Raw genomic sequence first — 23,308 nt, 5'->3', positions numbered from 1 at the left:
AGCTAATACAGTCACCAAATATTTACTAAGCAACCTACTATGTGAAAGACCTAGATTAGTGGCAGGACAAACCTCTTATTCACTAAGATTCTCCCTTCTAATGCAAAAGGTAAGCATTACAACTGTTTAAGTAAATCAAACACAGGCTGGAAAAAGTCTTAAATCTAACATATGGAGTTAATGGTGCCAAGTTTGCTTGTTTTTATAAGCACAAGAGCTTTTTAAAGCTGAGCACTCTGGCTACGCCCATTAGGTTCCATGGTTCCCTCAGACTTTGTTGTAGGACATCTGGTACTTTACTGCCTTAGAGGCTCAAGAGAAATACCATGCGTGCCATTTGCTTTGTTTCAGTGTTTCTAAAAGGTTCCCTTTCCACTTGGTCTTTCTGTTAGTGGTAATTTTCTTCAAGGATTTCAGACATTGAAGGTCTGGTGTTAGATTTCTTTCAATTTTAAGTACACCCATCCATTACTCAAAGAGGGAATATACAAGTACAACTTGAATATTATATTTACTTCCACAAAGTTTTTTAAAAATGGGATCATCCAGATGATTGAGTTGTTGCGCAAAGTATATGCATTTTGGCCAAAGACTAGGGCATAGTCCATCCGGACACAGAGTCAGGTGCAGATTAAAGAGGTTCAGGGTAACACTTTATGGCAAGGCTAATATGTTACTTTAGCAAAAAGTCCTTATTGAGGATTGTAGTATGTGAAGAGTGAAACTCTGCAAACATGTTTGAATTTCCTACATTTTGCTATCTGTGCAGGAGGGCTGAGCACCAAGGTATTTCCTATGAAGGGAATTTACAAATATTTGCCATCTTCACTGCCTGCTGGTAGGCAGCTTAACCCTATCTGATAAACTTCATCTGTAGTTCACAGACACTAGTGTACAGAAGAGATGCATCAGAATCCCTTGGTGGTCATTTTTAAAAGATTCCTCGATATTCTGATTCTGTACATTTGAGGTATGCATAGTGTATACCTGCATTCGTTAAATCTGCAGGTAATCCAGATGAGCAATTACCTTTAAGTTCTGCTCATTTCCTTTTAGATGTATTGTTCTATGGGAGATTCTATGAAGAAAATAGGTGGTGACCCAGGCTGAGTGTACATTTTCCATATGCTAAGTATGTGTATAAATGCACTGAATCTTCAAGTGAAGATACGATGGTCCTTTTCTAGTGGGCCATAATGGACATACTAATATTCTTATAAATCTTGGTATGTAACACAGCAAATGTTAAGAGGTGCAGGAGAAATGTTCTCTTGTCCTGGGAGGACCTTTGAGCATTTGATTTTTTTTTTAAGATTTTATTTATTTATTCGTGAGAGACAAGAGAGAGGCAGAGACACAGGGAGAGGGAGAAGCAGGCTCCATGCATGGAACCCGACGTGGGACTTGATCCCGGGTCTCCAGGATCACGCCCTGGGCCAAAGGCAGCACTAAACCACTGAGCCACCCGGGCTGCCCCTTCCTTATTTTCAACAGGTGTTAAAAGAAGAGATTAAGAATCCAAGGATATACCCATGGCATATAAGTCAAAACAAAACCAAGATTTCTTCTTTCTTAATCCAGTTCCTATGAAATACATAATTAGGTGATAAAATTAAAGCTCCCATGTTGGCATCATTTTAATGATAAACAGAGATCATCTACCCTCTCAAAACACCACTGCCATCATCTCCTTCCTACCTCTAAGAAGGATGAGCATCCCAGAGAAACAACCTTAGAGAACAAAAGCTAGCTTGTTAAAAAGATCACATATAGTACTCTAGAACTTCCTATCTTCATTTGACAGATCATGCACATTCCTCTAGGTCAACATGTGCCCATAACTCATTGTGATAGCTACATAATATTCCCTATTGGTGACCTATCTTGATTTTTCCAAAGGACTTGCTGATGGACTTTCAGTTCCATTTTTTAATCCAGTTGTTTTTTTTTTAAATCCCTACATCAGTGCTGCAATAAACATTGTAATACATGCTAATTTTTTGGACAGATGTTTTCTATGAATAGGATTGATTCACGCAAAGGTGCAAGGATCTGAACTCTTAATAGATTCTGCTAGATTATCTTCCAAGGAGTTAGTAGCAATTTCACATTTCCATCAGCACTGAGTTGGTTTCTTTCACAGCCTTACTGACATTAGCAAAACTTCGAAAGATTGAAAATGTTCAATCTTCTATGTGAAAAATAGCGTTTCATTGCTTTAATTTGCATTGCTCTGTGAGTGAAATATAACTTTTTGTGTATGTTGGCTCTTTGCATGCCGTTTTCTGTAAATGGCCCTCTAGGATAAAATAAAGTTATAGTCTTCCATACACCGTATACAAAAAAAATTCCATATAGATTAAAGGTCCAAAGACAGCAAAGTCAGGAAAGGGTTAAAAAACCCAGAACCTTTCTATAGTCGAGTGGACGAGCTACTTGACATTTTAAACAATTTTAAATGCAACAAAGGGCGGCAGCCTGGGTGGCTCAGCGGTTTAGCACCACCTTCAGCCCAGGGCCTGATCCCGGAGACCCGGGATCGAGTTCCACGTCGGGCTCCCCGCATGGAGCCTGCTTCTCCCTCTGCCTGTGTCTTACCTCCCCTGCCCGGGTCTCATGAATAAGTAAAATCTTTTTAAAAAAAATAAAATAAATGCAACAATTAGGGTAAAGTTGAATTTATAACCATTAAAATTGTTTATATTGGTCTTTTGCCTTACAGAAGAAGAGACAAATGATAGATTGTATCATATATACCTTATACTTTACCAAAGGATTAACAGCCCTGATATATGGTTCTCTTAAAAATTGATACAAAATAGGCAAAAGCCCCCCCCCCGCCCCCCCCCCCAAAAAAAATCGGTGATATTTTTTCCACCTTGTCTCTGGAGATTCTTGTGTTTAAAATGTAGACAAAGTACACGTTTACCTCAGATTATTGAATAGGAGGTGTATCTCCTCCTACACAAGGTTCTTCCATTCCCATCTGTTCTCTGTCTATAGAGCCTCTTGGCATTTGGATTTGATTTCCTCAGGTGGCATGTTGCCCTTGGTATGCCTCACACACCTACTAATCACATCTTAAGTTTCCTTTTGACATTTCCCTCCAGCCTCCTCTTTCAACTTTGCAGCCAACTCACAGTAGCTCAACTGCCTTTTAAAGCCAATAGCTAATATTCAGAAAACTGTGTACAAGGCAAAGAGCCCCACCGAGCACCATTCACAATTTCAGGTGTACCCTACAATGGAAGGATCACATGCAATTCTATAGTTTAGAAACCAAGTTTAGGAAGGGCATCTCTGTTGCTTTATTTTACAGAACTTAAAGCACTTCCTTGTAGGTTATAGTTTGAGGAGCACCTGAGATAGTTCATGAGAAAGTACTTTTAAAGTCTAAGGTACTAAATACTAACCTATTAGACCAGATTTTCTTTTAAGATTGCAGTTAAAAATAATCCATGATCAGAAGCGTCATATACCCCTTGCTCCTTATCCTACAACACGTTTCTCACCAGCTGCCATCTGCTATAATAGCTGCTTCCAGAAAATCAGCATCATTCAAAGCTCTGCCTTGAACATTTTCAAAAAGACCTCCCTGCCTTAATAATTTTTCCTGAATAGGTAGCACTCTGTGCTGCTTCTTTATAATAATCACATTGTAATTAACATCTACCACCTGGACTTAAGTGTAAACTCAGTGAAAGCAAGGACATTGTGTGGGATGCTTAGCACAGGGCTAGATACATAGGCAATCAACAAACATTGTTGAATAAATGAAAGTCACAGGATCATAGATTCTTACAGCAGGCATGACATAAATAACTGTTACTGTTTGTTCACTTGTACATTGCCCATCTCCCTTACGAAAATATGGGCCTCACAAGAACAGGGGCTTTTACCTTCCTGATTCATAGCCCCTTATATTCCTAACATCTGAAACTTGGAACATGTTAAATGCTCAATGAGAATTTGATGGATGAATATAGGTCCCAGTATATGCTACTGTTGGCTGACTTTTTTGTATATGTTTTTTGGGAGTTCGATTTGCCCACATATAGTATAACACCCAGTGCTCATCCCATCAAGTGAAAAATATAGAACACTTCACGAATTTGTGTGTCATCCTTGCACAGGGGCCATGCTAATCTTCTCGGTATCATTCCAATTTTAGTATATGTGCTGTTAAAGCGAGCACCTGTTGGCTGACTTAGTGGAACTTTGAGATCACCACTTCCATTTTCAAAGCTCCATGATTGACTACTGTGAGCACCCCTGATTTCTACATACAATAGTCCCCCACTCTTATGTTTGATTTCAGTTACCTGCAGTCAACTGTTCTGGAAGCAGATAATCCTCCCGACAAATCAGAAAGGTCAGTAGTAATCTAATGCTGCCTTCATAATGCTGAGGTCATTGACCCCACTTCAGTTCATTCCCATAGACATTTTATGTATCACAAGAAGGGTGATTACGGTACACAGTATTTTGAGGAGAGACCACATTCACCTAACTTATTAGTTTACTATATAGAATTGCTCTATGTTGTTGTTCACCTTATTGTGCCTAACTTATAAATTTAACTTTATCCTAGATATGTATGTATATAAAGGGTTCAGCAGTATCTGTAATTTCAGGCTCCACTGGGGGCCTTGGAACATACCCCCATAGATAGGGCAAATTACTGAGTTTAACCATCTACGGGTCTATTTAATCCCATGTTTAATCCCAATGCATTATATTACAAAACATACACAAAAATTACAGGACAAGAGAGTGTTAGATATCTGTTAGATCATTTTTTTCCTGGATGACAGAGTTATCCTGAGTTGCACCACCATCAGCCACAAAGTTCGCTGCAAAGCTATTCTCTTTCAGTATTCTTTAATCAAGACCCTGTGTCTTAAAGCAAGGTTCTAGCATGTATGAGAAAAAATGATTTGCAAGTGATTGAAAGTGTTTTTTTCAAAATTTTTCCAGACATTGTTTTCTTCTAGTTTTCAGGTTGAAGTTACTGGTGAGGGAGATAATCAAGCATCCATAGACCAGCAGGGAGGTCTACCCAAAAAGTGAGAAGTTCGAAGTACCGAAGAGTCAACTAAAAATTAAGGATGAGGGATTTTATCAGACAGTGGAATAGCAGAAGATTTATGCAGACAAACTTTCCTCTCAATCCATGCCCCATAGACAAGATGAAATAGCTCTCATGTTCTTTGGCAAGTCAGAAGGCATTCAACCTGGACTAGGTTCTGATTATCACTATTATGGCAGCTTTAAAAAGAAATTGATGGTTCAGGAAACTGCTAGCAAATATTTTTCCTCTTTAAGATCTAATGGGCTAGTTTAGTCTCAGGAAAGTATCTGTAATAGGGGAAAAGATCTAAAAGCATAATGGATTCTCCCTCTAGTCATTTCAAATGCATTTTTTGACCCATTGTATTAACTTTTTTGTATTAACTTTTGAATGAAAATTGAAATACAAGTTTAGTTATAGTGTGGTACTGAGAACAGAATTTCTATGTGAAAATGTACTTAAACACACACATCAGCATGATGCTAATTGTGCCTGGTATTATTCTAAACTGCAAAGTCTTAAACACTGCTCCCCTGTTTTCTAGTTTCCCTGTTACCTATGTGACACTCAGCAAGGCAGCCGCTTTGGCCATTTAACGCTTCGTTAGGATACCCAGCAATCTCATTTTTGCTCAGAACTAAAAAAAAAAAAGAAAAGAAAAGAAAAGAAAAAAAATGAGCATGTCTTTCCTTTCTGTCATTAGTTTGGCATTGAGTGCTACACTATTAATTTTACTGACTTCTGATTCTTATTTGCAATGCTTCTGGAACAGTTTTGGCATAACAAGCTGAAATCCTTGCTATGGTGCTGACTTTTTTTGGGGGAGGGGGTGGTAGGGTAGGTTTTACACATGTTAAAAATTGTTTTCTCTGACTAGAGAAATTGTTCATACTTCATGTAGAATTCATAAGTAATATAGGAGGAAAAATATCACCTCTAGTGCTGCCCCTTGGTAATAATCACTTAATATTTTAGAACATTTCCCCCTACCTGAAAGTTAACCATATCATTTGTAAGAAATCAAACTTGAAGTGTTAATACAGTTCTGTATCCTGTTTTGTCATCATTTCATGTTGTATCTTGAGCATTTAAATATTAAGCATTTTTAATGGGCAGATTCCATAATATGTAAGCAAGCCTTCTCATATTGTTGGACATGGTTGTAGCTTGACAGATTTTGATAAAATTGGTGATAAACATCTTTCTCATAGACTGTAGATATTCGTCCACATTTGAGATAATGCCCTTAGGAAAGCTTCTTAGAAATGAAACTGCAGAAGATATTAGTGTTGAAAATAGCTTATGTTTATGTGTGTTCAGTTCTCCTAAGCACTTTACATATATGAATTTAGTATTAGTTCAATTTTCCAGAGGAGGAAACTAAAGCACAGAGATTATATAACTCTCTAAGGTCACAGGGTAAGTGGAAGAGCTGGGATGCAATCAGAGGACTGAGCTGTTGCTCCTAACCTTTTATGCTGTGTGGACTCTGCAATCACTTAGGTAAACATGACCCTAGCAGATCATCAACATTAGACTTGAAAGTTAATAGACCTCCTAATTAACCCCCTGGATATCACGGAAAATAAGGCTTACAAAGATTAAGTGAGAGAGACAGATAGCTAGTATAAGATCTATAGTTTACATCTTGATTCCTCATCCTGTATTCCAAAAACTTGCTATTCCAAGCCTGGCCCATGAACAGCTCCTGGGAGCTTGTTAGAAATGCAGAATCTCAGGTTCTACCCCAACCCTCCTGAAGCAGAATCTGCATGTTAACAAGATCCCCTGGTGATTCATTTGCACATTAAAGTTTGAGAAGCTCTGGCAATATACTGTAAACCTGATAGATCCTTGGTACTTCAATAGAAAATCTGCATGTAAACTGCTAGAATTTCCACAGCATGAAAAAAGTCATTTTTCAGTTAGTTAAAGCTTTTATTAGGTTGAAGCATATGAGACTGCTGTTATTTTAGATTAAAGAAGTCTAATATTGGCAACTGACTATGGCTCAACTTCAGTGGGTGGAAAGATAATGATAAAGCAGTTTGGGTAGAGATTGGACTTGAAGTAAAAGAGGTTCGTTATCTCCAAAGAATATATAGGTTAGTCAGGACAATTAGACAATTACAATGCAAAGTGATAAGTGGTACAGAAGGGCATCAGACAGCTCTGGAAGAAGTGATGCTCTGGAAAATAAAAACGATTATTTCCTTCTATTAATGGTGAAAGAGGCAGACATGCAAGCCTTAGTCAAAGTATTAAGTGGGCATTCTCATAAACCCTCAGAATCTGATTAAGACCAATTGGTTAAGGATAGAAGGTTCTTCACAAAGTTTGGGAGCTATGAATTGCCACTTGAACTAAGAAAACTAAGAGAACTACGTCGTCCTTAACGGTCATGGCAGACAATGAGGGTTTATGGGTCTTACTATTTAGGGTGTACTATTTCCATAGACCCCACACTTTGGCCACTTTTTTTGAGGTTAACATATTTTTAGATTGGGTGAAATGAAGAACTCGCTTCCATTGTACTATGAATTAACAGAGCAATCTTAGGAGTAATAGTTAAAGATGCAATGTGTTTACCAGAAGCTGTGAATAACCTATAAGCAAGTGGTACGTGTAAGTATAAGAATTTTTGTTTAACATTTTCCATTCTCAAGTTCTTCTTTCAGGTATTTGCAAGTTGCTCTTCTAAAAATGAGACTGGGCCACTATATAGATTTTGCAGCTTTATGGCGGTTTAGAAATACTTAATTCGGGGGGGGATTGGTAATAATTTCACTTTACCATTTAACTTTTTTCTTATGAGGATCCATTTTCTAGAAAGAACTGACCTACCAGTTGCTGGGCCCAAGGTGAAGTATTTATCCAGCAGTTAAGCGTTCTTTCATTAAAGGACAGAACAAATGATTTTTCACATACCAAAACAAAAACAAAAACAAAACACAACCACACCAACAGACCAAGATGATGGCATGTCATTTGACTTGTCAGATTTTCTTGAGAAACTAGTATTTTCATGACAGGAAAATAAGTCTCTAACCTTGGACCCTCCTCTTGCTATTTCTCAGTTGACCATCTTCCCTTCTTCCAACACTCCTTAATTCAAGTCTTTTTAAGACTAATAAGGCTTTCTCGCAAGGATCAGTTTATTTCTCACAATTTCCATCCGGATATTTACAGATTTTATTAAAACTTGACTGCTGCCATGGAAAGCATGCTGGGTTCCACTCAAGAAATGCCCTAAGTCTGAGGATACTTTGAACCACACAGCGCTCTATTTGATCAATTCTATCTGTTCAAATTTTTATCGTTAGCTTATTTTGAAGGAAGCCTGCCTGTATTCTCCAGGGCCAGTCAGTTTCTGTGGTATCTGGAATTTTTATGGGGATCTGAATAGGGTAACTGAGTATAGGAATTGCAAACTTATATTCTTATTGCATCAAGACATCTAAAGAGTTAGAAAAAGATGAGCTAAAAAGGAAAAAAGCATGGACCATAAAATTTTGAGAGATAAATTGGGAAGCACTTGGTTCATAAAAATTACTCCAGGACTACAGAAGATATTAAACTCAACATGAATTGATGATGTAGGAGTCCTCTATAATTTCAGGTGAGTTCACAGGTTTTCCTTAGAGGCTAAAACAATGACAAGGAGGCAAGAATCCTCCAAATTTGGTAAAAAAAAGATAATGGCTAACAGGTTGACCAGCTGCTGCCCATACTGGCAACTACACAGGAAACAGCAGCTTGGCCTCAATCTCCCTAAAACATGATGCTGTTCAAAGCAGTTTTAGGAGCCAGATAAGTAAAATATCTGAGACCCCAAAATTGGGATAATCATTTGAATGATACCTGAAATGCACTGAACAGGGAGAAAACCACATGAGGGTGAGGAATATTGGTACCTACAGGTGGCAGTTCTCAAGATCCCCATATCCCTCCCACAGCCCAAAGGGGCAAATTGCTTCTATTTCTCACTACCATCTTCACCTTATGAAATCTTATCTGCAAAACCACCCGCAAAGATCAGCAGTTTGTTCCTAACATATTAGTTGCCGTCCTTGCCTGCCTTCCCCATTCTTCCATCCATCTAAACTTTACCAAATACTTATGCCAAATACTATTTGGGGACTGGAGAATACAGAAAAGAGTAAGAGCTCAACCTGCTTGTAGAACAACTTTCTTCTTTCAAAAGGAAAGACAGGACATCCACAAAAAGCTATTAATACCCAATAACCTGTGGTGATTGTAATAAAGGACAGATAGAGTACTATGGGATTATGGCATGAGGAGCAATCAGGGCTATTGGTGGGTTCAGGGAACTCCTGCCTGACCAGTAATGTTTGAACTGGCTTATGAGAGCAGGCAAGCTCCAGAAAGAGAGGGAGAGGGAGGGATTCCCCAGAAATGTGTGCCAAGGAGACAAAAGTACAGAGGAAGAGGTGGAAGGGATTTGAGGATGTTTTGTAAGGTTAAAAAAAAAGGGGGGGGGGAAGAGTGTTATTTGCAGGGGAGGATCAGGAAAAAAAGAATAACTACTCTCCTCAATGGCTCAGTTCCTGCCAAGTCAACTTGGTGCTTGTTCTCCACAGGGGTCCTCAAACTCTAAGTTTATATTACCTAAAAGACTTGTTAAAACCCATTTTGCTCATTCTACCCCTGGAGTTCCTTGCTGGGAGGGCATTGGAGGAGGAGCTTGTGTAACCTGAGAGTCTGCATTTCTAAAAAGTTCCCAGGTGATGCTGATGCTGATCTGAGGACCCCTTTTCAGCGATACACCCCCAGGCTCACATTCCATTTGCTATTTCTTTTGCCTGGAAATTTCTACCTTCAGATATTCAGATGGCTCCTGGTCTCAGTTTATTCTTCTCATCTTTTCTCCTGACATTCTTTATTCCCTGTCTATGCTTTATCTTCATAATCCTTATAATATCTGAACACTATGGTTTATTATTTGTCATCCCATAGAACGTAAATCCCATGAGGGACAATTTTATTCACTAGTGCCATAATTCCTATTCATCTAAGTTTCTGTATTCCTAGGCTTTAAAATAGTATTGGGCACATGGTAGGCACTCAAATGTGTTGACTTGTACCAAAGAATACTTAGGAATACATTTAAATCAAGGAGGTAAAAGACCTGTACTCTGAAGATTATACAACACTGAAGCAATTAAAGATAACACCAACAAATGGAAAGATATTTCATACTCATGAATTGGAAAAATATTGTTAAAATGTCCACACTACCCAAAGCAATCTACAGATTCAATGTAATCCCTATCAACATACCAACAATGTCTTTTTTCCCCCCAATAATGCTTTCACAGTACTAGACTACTAAAGCTTATAGAACCACAAGAAACTCCAGGTAGCCAAAGCATTCTTGAAAAAGAAAAAAATTGGAGATACCATCATCTCAGATTTCAAGATATACTACAGAACTATAGTAAAACAGTATGGTACTGGCACAAAAACAGAAACAAGATCAATGGAGCAAAATAGAGAACACAGAAATAAACCTACATTTATATGGTCAATTAGTCTATGACAAAGGAGGAAAGACTATGCAATGGGGAAAAGACCAGGTCTTTAAACGATACTGGGAAAACTCTGGTCATCTACATGCAAAAGAATGAAATGCACTACTTTCTGATGCACAAAAATAAACTAAGGAACATTGATTAAAGACCTAAATGTGAGAACTGAAATCCTAAAAGTCCTAGAAGAAAACACAGGCAGTAAGTTCTCTGACATAAGCCTTAGCAACATTTTTCTAGATTGGTCTCCTAAGGCAAGGAAGCAAAAGCAAAAAAACTATTAGGACTACACCAAAATAAAAAGCTTAGCACAGCAAAGGAAACCATCAACAAAAGAAAAGGCAACCTACTGAATGGGAGAAGAAACCTGCATAGGATAACTCCAGTTATGTATTTTAGATAGTAACCCATTAAGAATACAACCTAACACCAAAAAAAAAAAAAAACCAAAAACAAAACAAAAAAAAAAACCCACCCCAATAATCTAATTAAAAATAGGCAGAGAACTTGCATATACATTTTTCCAAAGATGACATACAAGTGGCCGACACACGAAAAGATGCTCAACATCACTAATCAGGGAAATGCAAATCAATACCAGTGAGATATGCCCTAATAACTGTCAGAATGACTAAAATAAAAAAGATAACGAGTGTTGGTGAGAATGTGGAGAACATACTACTGGTGGGAATGCAGATTGGTGCAACCACTATGGAGGTTTCTCAAAAAGTTGATAGAAATACCATAAAATCCAGTAATCTTACTAGAGATCTACTCAAAATGAAAATGCTAATTTGAAAAAATATATGCACCCATATGCTTATTTCAGTGTTATTTACAATAGGCAAGGTATGGAACAACCCAAGTGTCTACCAATAGATGAAAATATGGTATGTGTATACACACACACACACACACACACACACACACACACACTGGAATATTAGTCATAAAAAAAGGGAGATCTTGCCATTTACAACATGGCTAGACCTAAAGCTTATCATGCTAAGTGAAGTTAGAAAAAGATTCTATGATTCCACTTATATGTGGAATCTTAAAAAAAAAAAAACAAAAAACAAACAGAACAGAAACAGACTCAAATACACATTGATGGTTGCTAGAGCAGAGAGGGGTAGGGGAATGAGTATAATGAGTGAAAGGGAGTGGGAGATACAGGCTTCTGGTTATGGAATGAATAATTCACAGGGATGACAGGCACAGCCTAGGGAAATAGTCAACAATGTTGTAATAGCATTGTATGGTGACAGATGGTAGCTACACTTGGGGGGAGCATAGCATAAGGTATAAATTTGTCAAATCACTATTTGTACACCTGAAACTAATGTAACTATCAACTATACTTTGGGAAAAAATGGTGTTGAATGAATAAAGGACATGTTGTCTTGGAAAGGAGAGGTGAGCTAGGAGACCTGTACAGTTCAAGTTAGAGAGGATGGAAGCCAAGATAACTCAGGCCATATACCACATCACCTCCATCTCAAAGTTACACATCTCTGCTTTTATTAGTAAAAGTTTTGGGGTCATGGGTGGGTGGGAGAGAGGGTGAGGTAGAGTAAGAGCTTTAAGTAATTGGAGAGTTTCAGAACAGCTGTTGTGAAGGCCAAGTAGGTTCTGAGGGAATAAACTCCCTTATTTTAGGCAAAGGAAACCAGTCAGGTTATACTTCTTTGAAATGCAGAAATAGTTTTTTTTTTTAGATCTGATATTAAGAGGATTCCCTACTTGTCACTTGTAGTCATTCCCTTTTACTGCCACACAAAGGCCTGAAAACTCCTGTGGGGAGTCCAGTTCTCCCTGTGTCTTCCTTTTCCACACTAGAAGTCAAGAGCATAGAATAGTTTTTCAGCAGCAAATTTCTTACTCCAAACATCTTGCTACACAGGGTTATCCCAAATGCCTCTAAACTTCCATGTTTGGCAATTTTGATGGCAAATACATTGCTATCACATCAAACACACATGGCATACCTTCCATGGAAACATGATGGATGTGGTTGGGGTCCTATTATAGCCTATCTTACTGCAAATCTTGCGTCTTCATTAGATCAACAAAAATCTCAACAGGAACTTAGACGTTTAGAGGATTCATCAAGTAGTCTAAGAGGAAAATCTAGAAGATAGATGGGGGAAGTGAAAATATGGCAAATGAGGTCACATGTACAAGTGGTCACAGGTTCTTTAAGTGAAAAAATGAGCTCATCTGCTGATAAAATGTGTGATACTGTGGAAGTTTTATCATTTAGCAGTTGGCGATCTAAGACTGAAATGCTATAAAAATTACAATGTGTGTATTAAAGGTCAGGAAAGAGTAGGAAGGGGGTTATTGACCTAATATAGTTGCATTTTCATTGCTTTTCCCTCCCCCCCCCCCCCGTTTAGATCACTGGATTAAAATTTAAGCCCTCGAGGATGCTGGAGGGGAGGAAAGAATAATTTGGTGATGGGCATTAAGGAGGGCATTTGATGTAAGGAGCACTCAGTGTTATATACAACTGATGAATCACTAAATTCTATCCCTGAAATTAATACAGTGTTAACTAAATTGAATTTAAAAAGTTAAAATCTAAGCCCTCAAGAGGCAGAGAACTCTGTTGCTATTTTGAGGATTCCTAACACTATGGGGATATGGAAGGACAGTGAGGCATCATTGGTACCACTGATTTTTGATAAGTGTGTGGGATGAGACAGGATAGAAGGACTGGAAAGATGGAAGAGATGGTATCTTCAGTCCTTGGGGAACAGACAGACGGAAGGGAAAAAGGAGTCTCATTCATTTGACTAAGAATATGAAGACATTTTCACAGACCTTTTAATTTCCCAAGAAGGTGAAAGGTAATCAATTTTGTAACAGGTTATCTACACGAGAGCCTTTCCAAATAATATTAGACATAAGTTATTTAATACCTATATTATATTCCAGTTTACAAAGGGCTTTATTTTGTAAGAGGTTGCTAACATTAGAGGAAACTGAGTGAAGGGTGTGTGGGAGTACTGTGTACTGTAAATCTGAAAGTTTAAGAAAACTGAAAAGCATCTTTTATCAGGTCATCTACTATGTCTTTATAGGACCAGGACAATTTCTTTTTTAATAGGAAAGAGGTCAGCTAGCTTCCTGTCTCTTCAGAAACCTAACTCCATTTCTTACCTAGATTCCTACCATCTAGCATAAAACATGGCCATGCCCCCCCTATCTTAAGTAGTAAAGGCAAGAACAAAGCCTTTTCAACTAATTATCAACTCTCTACTCCCACCTCATGGATAAACTCCTTGAAATTATGGTCTATACTCACGGCTAACGTCCTCGCATCCCATTTGTTCCTCAACCTCCAGATTTCCCTCACCATTCCTCCAAAAGCACCCTTGAGGAGAATACAGTCGGTGTCTTGAATGGCCAAGCCAATAGATATCACTTTGCCATATTTAGTGTGACTGGACTCACCATTCTTGGATCTTAATTTCCTGGGTTTCTTTCTAGGACTTTCTACTAGTTCCTCTGGTTTCCCTCTCCCCACTTTGTCCTATCTTGGTTTTGGCTCTTCTTCATGTAATGAGTGCTTCCTAGATGCTCCATCCTACACTTGAGGTTTTAGGAAACTATACATCAGTTACTGGAATCTATTCCATAGTCTAGATAACTTTTGAGCTTCAGTGCCATCTATCCAGTTGGGTATTTTACAGACCCCTCAAACTATAGAGCTGAAGAAGTACTTTCTCTGCAGAGAGTACAGTCCTGTTAATCCTAATATTTTATACTATTTCCTCTTATGTCCCATTTGGTTACCCAATTGTGAAAACTCTACCTATTAAGTATTTCTTTGTTTCTCTCCTTTCCTTTTGATTGTTACTGCCAGAAGCCAGGCTCTACCACATATTAGCAGAGTCACTATAATAGCCCTGTCTTTTACCTCTAATTATTAGCCTTCAAGATTCCCTTCACAATGATGGGGGTGGGGGGAAGTCATCTAGATATCCTTTGTAAAATTTCTGATTAGCATGCAGTCACCAGAGTCCCAGTTCTGGATGAAACCAAAACTCCATGTTATAGGACATACAATGTTTCATGACCTTGAAAGCTTACCCCACTTCTCACCCCTACCAAGAAAAACACACTTTATTTTGGCCATATTGAATTGCTTTGAGTTTCTAGATTTAACAAAGTTCTCATCTGTAGTTCTTTGCACAGCCAACATATTCCCGAGGTCTGAAAAGCCCTAACCTAATTTCTATTTGTTCTTTATGCCTGAGAGGAGGGCCATGTCCTTGGAGTCCCAATCATTCAAAAAGAAAAATGTAAAATAGCCTGCAGATTTAATAATTTACTCAGATTCTTTTAAAAGACTCCTCTCACAACCAAGAAGCCTTGACTTATCCCACCCTCAGTCTACATTAGGTGATCCTCTCTTACACTCACTTGGCACCGAGGTTTGTCTGTGGGCACAGTGATCCAGAGTTGAAACTGTTTATTTACCCGAGTTACTCATTACACTGCACACGGACTGCTCTTTTATCGGTAGGCCCAGACTAGAGGAGGGCCAGATATGCTATAAATATTTATAGAGATGAAATTAAATCCTCCTTCATTAAACACTTCTCAGCCTTGCCACATCATTTTACTTCATCCCCAATAACCCTCGGGAATAGCAAAGAGTAAGATTTCTGGATCCAGTGTTGTTAACTATAAGGAATGCTGCAAACTCAGCTGACTTGAGCTTTAGTCCTATTTTGCTACCAGCTCCACAAATAATCTTACCTTTTTGGAGTTCTGCTTCCTCCTGTAATAAATAAAGGGACTGAGTTCTAATTTTATGGTCTCTTTTTGATACTACAACTTAAATACCATTTACAGAATAAAAATGCGCATCTTGAATCTGTGTGAAGTACACAATCCTAAAAAGTCATTTGGATGGATTGCTTCTATGGGAGAATGAAAGAGAAGGGAAAATGAATTGGTAATCATTAAATATCAGAGTGACCACTGAGAAATGTTGCTAGTTATTTCTACAGTATGTGCTCCCCAGCCATATCCACCATCCCCAGCCATCATTTCATAGCCTCCCACGCAGCTAAATCCACCTAACCAACTCTAGCCAGTAGGGAGTAATGGTAAAGGGCTGTTCTTTTAAAGGAGAGTGACCAACCATTTCCATGGTCCTGCTGGTTGGACCACAAGAGCTCGGCGACACATCTGGGAGTTGAGTGTTGAGCATGGCAAGACACCTGACAGGGCCCAGTTCTCTGGCACTACCAGCTATACCTGCCTTTATTTCCACAGGAGAACATTTCCTGTTCAAACCATTGAGATTTGGGGTTACAGGAAAAAAAAAAACCCACAGCTCAACAGTATCCTTAGTAACGAATACTAAAAAAATATATTTTCAAAGTACACTGAGAAAATATTTTTGTTGAAGCTACTTTGAAGTTTTGCTTAAACCTTTAATAAAATAATTTATGAAATTTACTACACTACCCAGAACAAACACCTGAAAGCTTCATATTCTACATTCCACCTTGTAATAAAGAAGCTAATGCCCAGCTAATGCAGATTGGGAAGGTATTTGACAAAGCAAATTCTAGTCCTATAAACTGGATGTCTACTGAGTGATTATAATGAAGATTAGAACAGGTCACAAGATGACTTCATTTTCTGATCAGTTTCATTTACACAGAAAAAATTAATGCTTTTGTAGCTTTCAAAGTACAGAGTAAAGTTATGAAAGAGTAACATCCTTCATTTCTTTCCAGGGAGTGGAAGTGATTATGCTTAACGGTATTACCCAGAATGCATCCTGATGCCATAAAGTAGAGGCTCCATTATCAGACTGGGCTCCAAGAAGAAAGTGGCCCAGAAGCACATAAAACATTCCTCTACTAGCTCAGTGGCGGTGGGAATGCTGATCCCCATGGAGTACTGCCTGCCTGGGAGTTCATATAGCACTGCATGCCTTTACCAAGCAAAGGAGGAGGCTTCAACACACAGAACAGACTGCAGGGAATAAAGCTTTTGGAATAAACACCTGATAATAAGCACTTAGGAGTTGCACTTTGAGGTAGTTCATGAAGGAAAACTAAAGTTATTCTCCCATTAATAAGGGCCAAGAGCTCAAAGGAACTTCCAGAGAACACTGAAGAACTATTCTATAAACCACAGCCACCTTGTGAAGAATAGTCTCAAAACCAACCTTAGAACCCACGATACATCTTTCACAATCCCCTAATGCCCCCAAAATCTATATCTCACACATTCTGATCCATCATTCATGATCTGAGATGGCTCATTCTTGCTTTAGGACTTTATGATGAATGGAGCCTGCCTGTTTTTGTTAAAGATGGGGCAATGCTAAAGCTTTCTATTTCTCTGGACTACAGAGTCTCCTCAAGGCTGAGGAAGAGTGAAATAGAGACAGGAGGATTAGAGAGTCTGATTATAGAGGCCTTGAAATCCAGGCAAAGGATTCCAGACTTGGCAAGAGAGTGTCAAAGTAGATCTTTGAGCAAGGGAGTAACATACACACCTATAAAATCTTATTTTAGTAAGATCACCAGAAAGTGGATTAGAGAAAGATTAGTTAGGAGAAAACTACCTTAATTTAAGCGGAGGGAAGGAAATTCTGAACAACACTGGCAGCTATCGCAAGGGAGAGAAAAGTATGATACTTTCTACAGGAATGTAAGGAACTAAATTTGTACCCTGGAGAGGAGTAAGAGGGTAGTTGAAAACTTGAAGTAAAGCTTATTAAAGAAGCAAACAAAAAAAACAAAAAAACAAAAAACAAAAAAAATAAAAACAAACAAACAAACAAAAAGAAGCAAACAGTGAATAAGGCGGCTGAATCCATGACTTACCATCCAAATCAGGAGTCTGCTCACACTAAAGTGGGGTATTACCAATTGCTAGGCCAGAACAGCCAGTGCAAACAGGGCCAGTCTCAGGCAAATAGTGATGATTTCTGACCACCCTACCTGAAAGGAGTTGTAACTACCAACATAAAAGATGACTGAGATTCACATGACCACCTTTATCTCTTGAACTCTAGCTCCGGGTTTCTAAAAGCTAAAGACCTTAAAAGGGATCCACCTTCGGAGGATGAAAATAAAAAGCAGCTCTTGAGAGAGACCTAGAGGAATATCCAGAGAAGTAAGATGGAGAATAAATATGACATCCCTGAAGTTCAGTCTGTTCTACTGAGTCACTATATTTGTCATAGTCCTCTTTTCAATAGGTCACATCCCAATTTGGGGCCTTTTTGCTTATAGGATTCCAAGGACCAAACTGCCTTCTTAAAAACTACCACACACCAAGACAAAAGCAAAAACGAAACAACAACAAAAAATACCTAACACCTTATTTCCTTCAGGTCTAATTCTTGAATCCACATATCCCATTTCCATGGAGGACTAGCAAACTTGACAGTGTGTGTATATGTCTGTGGTGAGGGAGGGGGTGTTAGGTGCCATGGCGTGGAGGATGGAGTTGTGGGTACAGCATGGACAGTGGCTAATCAGAATGCATCAGCCGGTGAGTGGGCTATAAGCAGGCCTGCACATATGTACCTATGGTCATGAGAGATGGAGTCATTGGAGTGGCTCGAAAGAGGGAGAAATAACCATACAGAGACATGAAAGGAGTCTTCCACATTTACGGGACTAAGTGAGGAAGGAGTGTGCAAGATCTTGGCAGTCCGATACAATACCAGTGGGTTCAAGTCCAAAAAGCAACCCTGGCAGCAGAAAGGATGTTCTCTCTCCTCCCCAGCTAAGCAGGGCTGGGTGACCAGCACAGGTGAGGCCTGGAATAGATTTCTACTCCTCCCTTCTTGCTTCAGAGCTCACTTATCAATCTCTATGGTCTGTTCATGCCATACAACATTTACACACTGCCTACTAATGTGTGGGGCTATTTTCTTCACTAAACTGCAAGCTATCAGAGGGCATGGATTCTGTTGGTCAATGTTTTTGGCACAGAGGAATATTACTTATTGAATGAAGGCACACTCCCATGGCCACTTTCTATGCTCCTTTGTTCTTTGTGACAACCTAAGTTTCCTCATCTTCCACTTTCTATACTTTGCACGCTTTTCCTAAGATTTACCATCAGTGACTCCTTACCTAGAGAGGGGAACCACAATTAGACTTCCAATTCTATTTAATCCACTTCTGTATTATCCTGAAACCATCAGTTCCCCAAACAAGAGTAAACCTTCAGTTTTCCTTAAGAGCAATTATCTTTCTGTATCTAAACCAATGACAGAGTGTGAAGTACTTTGTCCAGTCAGGCAGAGCTGGGTTAGAATCCTAACTGTGCCCTTACAGGGACCTTGGGTTAATTAGCTCTGAACCTGGGTTAGTCTGCACTTCATTTAGCTTATCTATAAAATGGGGATACCCAGAACTGCAGGACATTGTCAAAGTAATATTTGTAGAAACGTTTAAAGTATTGGGAAGTATTAGCTACCTCACCACCTGTTAGTACTAAGTGCTAAGAACTATACAGTAACTGCTACTGCATTTAATTCTCACAAAACTTGATGAGAAAGGTTATAATATTCTCTCCATTATTCCAGATAGGAAACTGAGGGTCAGAGAAGTTTAAAGAACTTGACCCAGGTAATAGCGCTACTAATTGTCACAAAGCAGAAATTGAAACCCAGGCAGTTGAACTTCTGGATTTTAAACATCATGCTCCTTGACTGGCATGAAGGAGGTACAGAGTAAATGGTTTTCAAAGGAAAAAAAAATCATCCCCAGCCAAAATGGTGTTTTGGTTGTACACCATTTCCAGAATGTATTGCTCTATGGTTTTATATCGTTTATCAGACACATACAAAGACACTCTAATTTCATGTGATGGAGATCCTTAGGTTTTTGCCTCTAGTATATCACAGTATAACAACTTAAATTGGTTTCCAGGAATTCATGGAAAGGAGAGAGAAAGAACAGTGCTGATTGCTTGTGTAATTTGCTTGTGTAGGAGTCTCCTTCACTGACCTTTGTTGATTGCAGAATTGTTGGACTTGTATTTAATTCCTGAAGCCCTCTGACAGTATGTTTTATTTTTTTTGACAGTATGTTTTATTTGAAGGTTTTTTTTATTTTTTAAATTTTTTTTATTTATTTATGAGAGAGAGAGAGAGAGAGAGAGAGAGAGAGAGAGAGAGAGAGAGGGGCAGAGACACAGGCAGAGGGAGAAGCAGGCTCCATGCACTGGGAGCCTGATGTGGGATTCGATCCCGGGTCTCCAGGATCGCACCCTGGGCCAAAGGCAGGCGCCAAACCGCTGCGCCACCCAGGGATCCCTATTTGAAGGTTTTCTATATCTCAATCTTTTTCTATGCATTTTCAAATTTCCCTTACATCATTTAATATGCTATCCAAAGGGGCACCTGGGTGGCTCAGTGGTTGAGCATTTGCCATCAGCTCAGGGCATGATCCTGGAATCTAATCCTGCGTTGGGCTGCCTGCAGGGAGCCTGCTTCTCCCTTTGCCTATGTCTCCGCCTCTGTGTCTCTTATGAATAAGATCTTAAAAAAAAAATAGCTATCCAAAAAGCTATTAACTCTTTTCAGATTTTCTTTATCTTTTTCTTAAGATGCTTTGTCATTTATTAAGTATCTATTATATATACAACTGGCATTATACAACTGCTAGTTTGTGTAGAAAGAAGACTAAGCTCATTAGCTAGCTGCTCTCAGAAAGCATGCTAGTCTGCCCTGAATGTTCTTTTTTATTCATATGAAGAGTCCTATACAAAGGAGAATCACTTCTTAGACTCAACCAAGACCTACAAAAATATTTCTACCAAAATGCAAGAAGTGGGGCTGGTCCATAATTAACAAAACCTAAACCTATTACTTAAGGAGGAAAAAGTGAAGGGGTATAGAATTCTAACTTTGAATGGGCAAATATCATGCTAAATAACTATTTCACCAAGTCATGTCATCAGGTTCTTATATTCGCCGAAAGGCTAGATTTGCAGAGTAGTTCGAGTAAAGCAAGTAAAGCAATCCCAAACCTAAGCAGCACTTCCGTCTTTGGTGAGGAGAGAATGGACTATCTAATAAAGCGAAGTTAAAAACACCCCATTTTTGGTGGAAGTGTGCATCAACACTTTTTTTTTTTTTTAAAGATTTTATTTATTTATTCATGAGAGACAGAGAGAGAGAGAGGCAGAGACACAGGCAGAGGGAGAAGCAGGCTCCATCCAGGGAGCCTGACACAGGACTCAATCCCAGGTCTCCAGGATCACACCCTAGGCCGAAGGCGGCGCTAAACCACTGAGCCACCCGGGCTGCCCAACACTTCTGGTTTTGAAGAAACTCCAGGCATCTATAGTGATGGACAGGTAAGGCTATGCTATCTTCTATCAGTTTCTTCAATGTTTCAGCCTTTTTTCCCCCCCTCCAACTTTCAGACATCTGGTAATTTATATGTTTGGGACCAACTTATTATATAGCAGCCAAAGGGAAAACAAATTAATGCTTTCATTGCAGAAGAGAAAAAAGTAGTGCAGCTTCCTCCAAAAAAAGTTCAGTTGCAGCAAATTCTGGAAGAAAAAGCTGCCGTGGTTGGCCACGTTTCCTCTAAGCAGTAGGAAAGTGCATGCACTTGCTCAGCTGAAGCAGGTCTAACTCGGTCCTCATCAAGCACCACACACTAAAGCAACTAAGAACAGGGCCACAGCTGAGTGGAGGAGTACAGTCCTGGGTCACACGGGTGCATCTGAACCTGGGATCTAGGATTATCACATGGTCTCACATCAGCTGGGAGAGTTTCTAAACTCCACAGTGGAGCCTACACTAGTCATTAAAAATGGTGCCCTAGCCTAGATCTCCCAAGGCAATGACAAATGACAGGATGTGAAGCTTGGACTGTGTGTGTCTAGAGAAGGAAAAGCAGACCTCAGATGTTCCCTCTTTTTCCAGGGAACACCCAGGTGGAAAAATTGGAATTCTATTACCCTTACCTCACCAAGGCCTCCACTCCCAAACCGCAGCCCCCAAAACATAGGATAGGGTTGGGGGTTTTCTTGTTTTTTGTTTTTAAAGTTTCCTCTGCAAGCACTGTATTCAGGAGAAATGGTAAAGGCAGGCCCCAGATTGTTTAGGGTGACCAAAGGAAACATTTGCTTTTCCAGGGTCATACTTCTAAATTCTTTACACTATTCCATGCGTAAGAACAACTTTGCCTTAACACACTCGTCATAATCCACATCTAGGGGAGATTTTTCCTCAACTGGCAGTTATGGAAAGAGATTGAAGACCCCAGTTTTCCTCCTCTGCAAAAAGCAATTGCATTAGAAGAGCTATTTGAGGTTCTTCCTGCTTTGCAAAAATGGAGTAATGCAGTAGTTTCCAGTTCAAAGAACGACCTCCTGCAAATCTAAGTAAAGCACATGCTGTATACTCCACAGCAAGCCTTCGGGATGAGGCTTGCAAAGTCACGCATTGTTCCATACCCAGTCCTATGCCTCCTTATGAACGCAAAGTATCCTAACCTACAGAGAGGCTGGGGGTGAGGAGGAGAGAGTAATTGTTTCTCCCTTCAGAGAAGGGGTAATTTTACTGTCGGCTACTTTTGAGTTTGAGTTGGCTCATTTGCATTGCTCAGATTTGAAAAATCTAGTAACTACTATGTAGGCTACAAGCACACACACACCCTCACACACACTCTCACACTCAGTTCTTAAGTCCATCACTGGTGAATTTCAACCCCTTCTTCTGCATACAGTTCTGAAGGAGCAGCTCTAGTCCTCAGGTCCTGATTCACGTGGTACCTCAGCAGTCCTTCCCACACTGACCTCTGCCAAGGCGAATATTGTAAATACTGACCACGGCTCCTCCAAAGATAGGATCCCAGTCAACTGGTCCACAGCAGAGGTTGGGACATTACAAGAAGCATGAAAAGCTAGCTAGACCTGTGACCACCGCCTTCTCAGCTCAACCAAAGAGCCGGGAACTGCACACACGTTTTACTGTAGGTGACAGAAGTGCACAGATGCACAGAGAAATCACAGATGAGAGGGGAAAACAAGGAGCAAACCTGCCCCTCCATCCAACTAAAAACCAGGCAGGGAATGCAAGTCGCTCTACTCACCCAGCATAGCGGTTGCTATAAAGGTGGCTGTGCCCTGGTTGCAGAATCTTCAAAGAGAGCAGGAAAAGAGGCAGAAAAGCAGCTGTCCGGCTCCTGGGCTTCCCGGGGAACTTCATAGTGCTACAGTGCAAGGAGCTGGAAGTTAGAGCAGTCACCCGAGGCTGGAGGTGGCTCACAGTGCCCCCTCCACATGCGCACACGTTCTCCAGGAGGGGGTGGGGGAAAGGGTTGGGAGCGAGTAAAATGTGACACTTCTTTCCAGCCACAGGGGAAAAAAAAAGTTTCAGCAGCCGAAGGAGGGAAGTTGCTATTAAGACTTGGTCTTGGGACAAGAAGCAGCGGCACACACAGCCCAGCCCAGCAGCTGAGCCTGATCCTCAATCAGGCTCCCCTAGAAGGGGCTGGGCCTCCCCTGCGCTGACTCATGGCTGGGGTTCACTGGGTGCTGCTTCCCTTTGGGTAACTCCTCTCTGGTTTTTTTTGTTTGTTTCTTGCTTTACGACTTCACGCCCCTTTCTTGGACAAGCTTTCTCCTTTTATTACCTTCTGTGGTGCAGGACCCTACCCTAAATGCAAAT

At 39.8% G+C, this 23,308-nt stretch overlaps 1 protein-coding gene and 1 non-coding gene across 3 annotated transcripts in view; both read right to left on the bottom strand.

Annotated features, from left to right (window-relative positions):
• The window catches only part of CPA6 (carboxypeptidase A6), a 312,960-nt gene extending 289,894 nt beyond the window's left edge, over window positions 1–23,066 (bottom strand). For both annotated transcript variants that reach the window (XM_055318319.1, XM_055318320.1), the window contains exon 1: window positions 22,731–23,066. In XM_055318319.1, coding sequence (XP_055174294.1) covers window positions 22,731–22,846 — 116 coding nt within the window. In that variant the 5' untranslated portion in view covers window positions 22,847–23,066. The remainder of the gene's footprint in view (window positions 1–22,730) is intronic.
• Window positions 4,089–4,195, bottom strand: LOC129505425 (U6 spliceosomal RNA). The gene has a single exon (XR_008663521.1). It is a non-coding gene; the product is annotated as a U6 spliceosomal RNA (small nuclear RNA).
• Window positions 23,067–23,308: the final 242 nt, after the last annotated feature.

Source organism: Nyctereutes procyonoides, unplaced genomic scaffold, assembly GCF_905146905.1.
Source record: "Nyctereutes procyonoides isolate TBG_1078 unplaced genomic scaffold, NYPRO_anot_genome, whole genome shotgun sequence".
Classification (NCBI taxonomy): domain Eukaryota; kingdom Metazoa; phylum Chordata; class Mammalia; order Carnivora; family Canidae; genus Nyctereutes; species Nyctereutes procyonoides.
The sequence above is the reverse complement of the archived record's forward strand: the minus strand, read 5'-3'. Positions and strand labels throughout refer to the sequence as shown.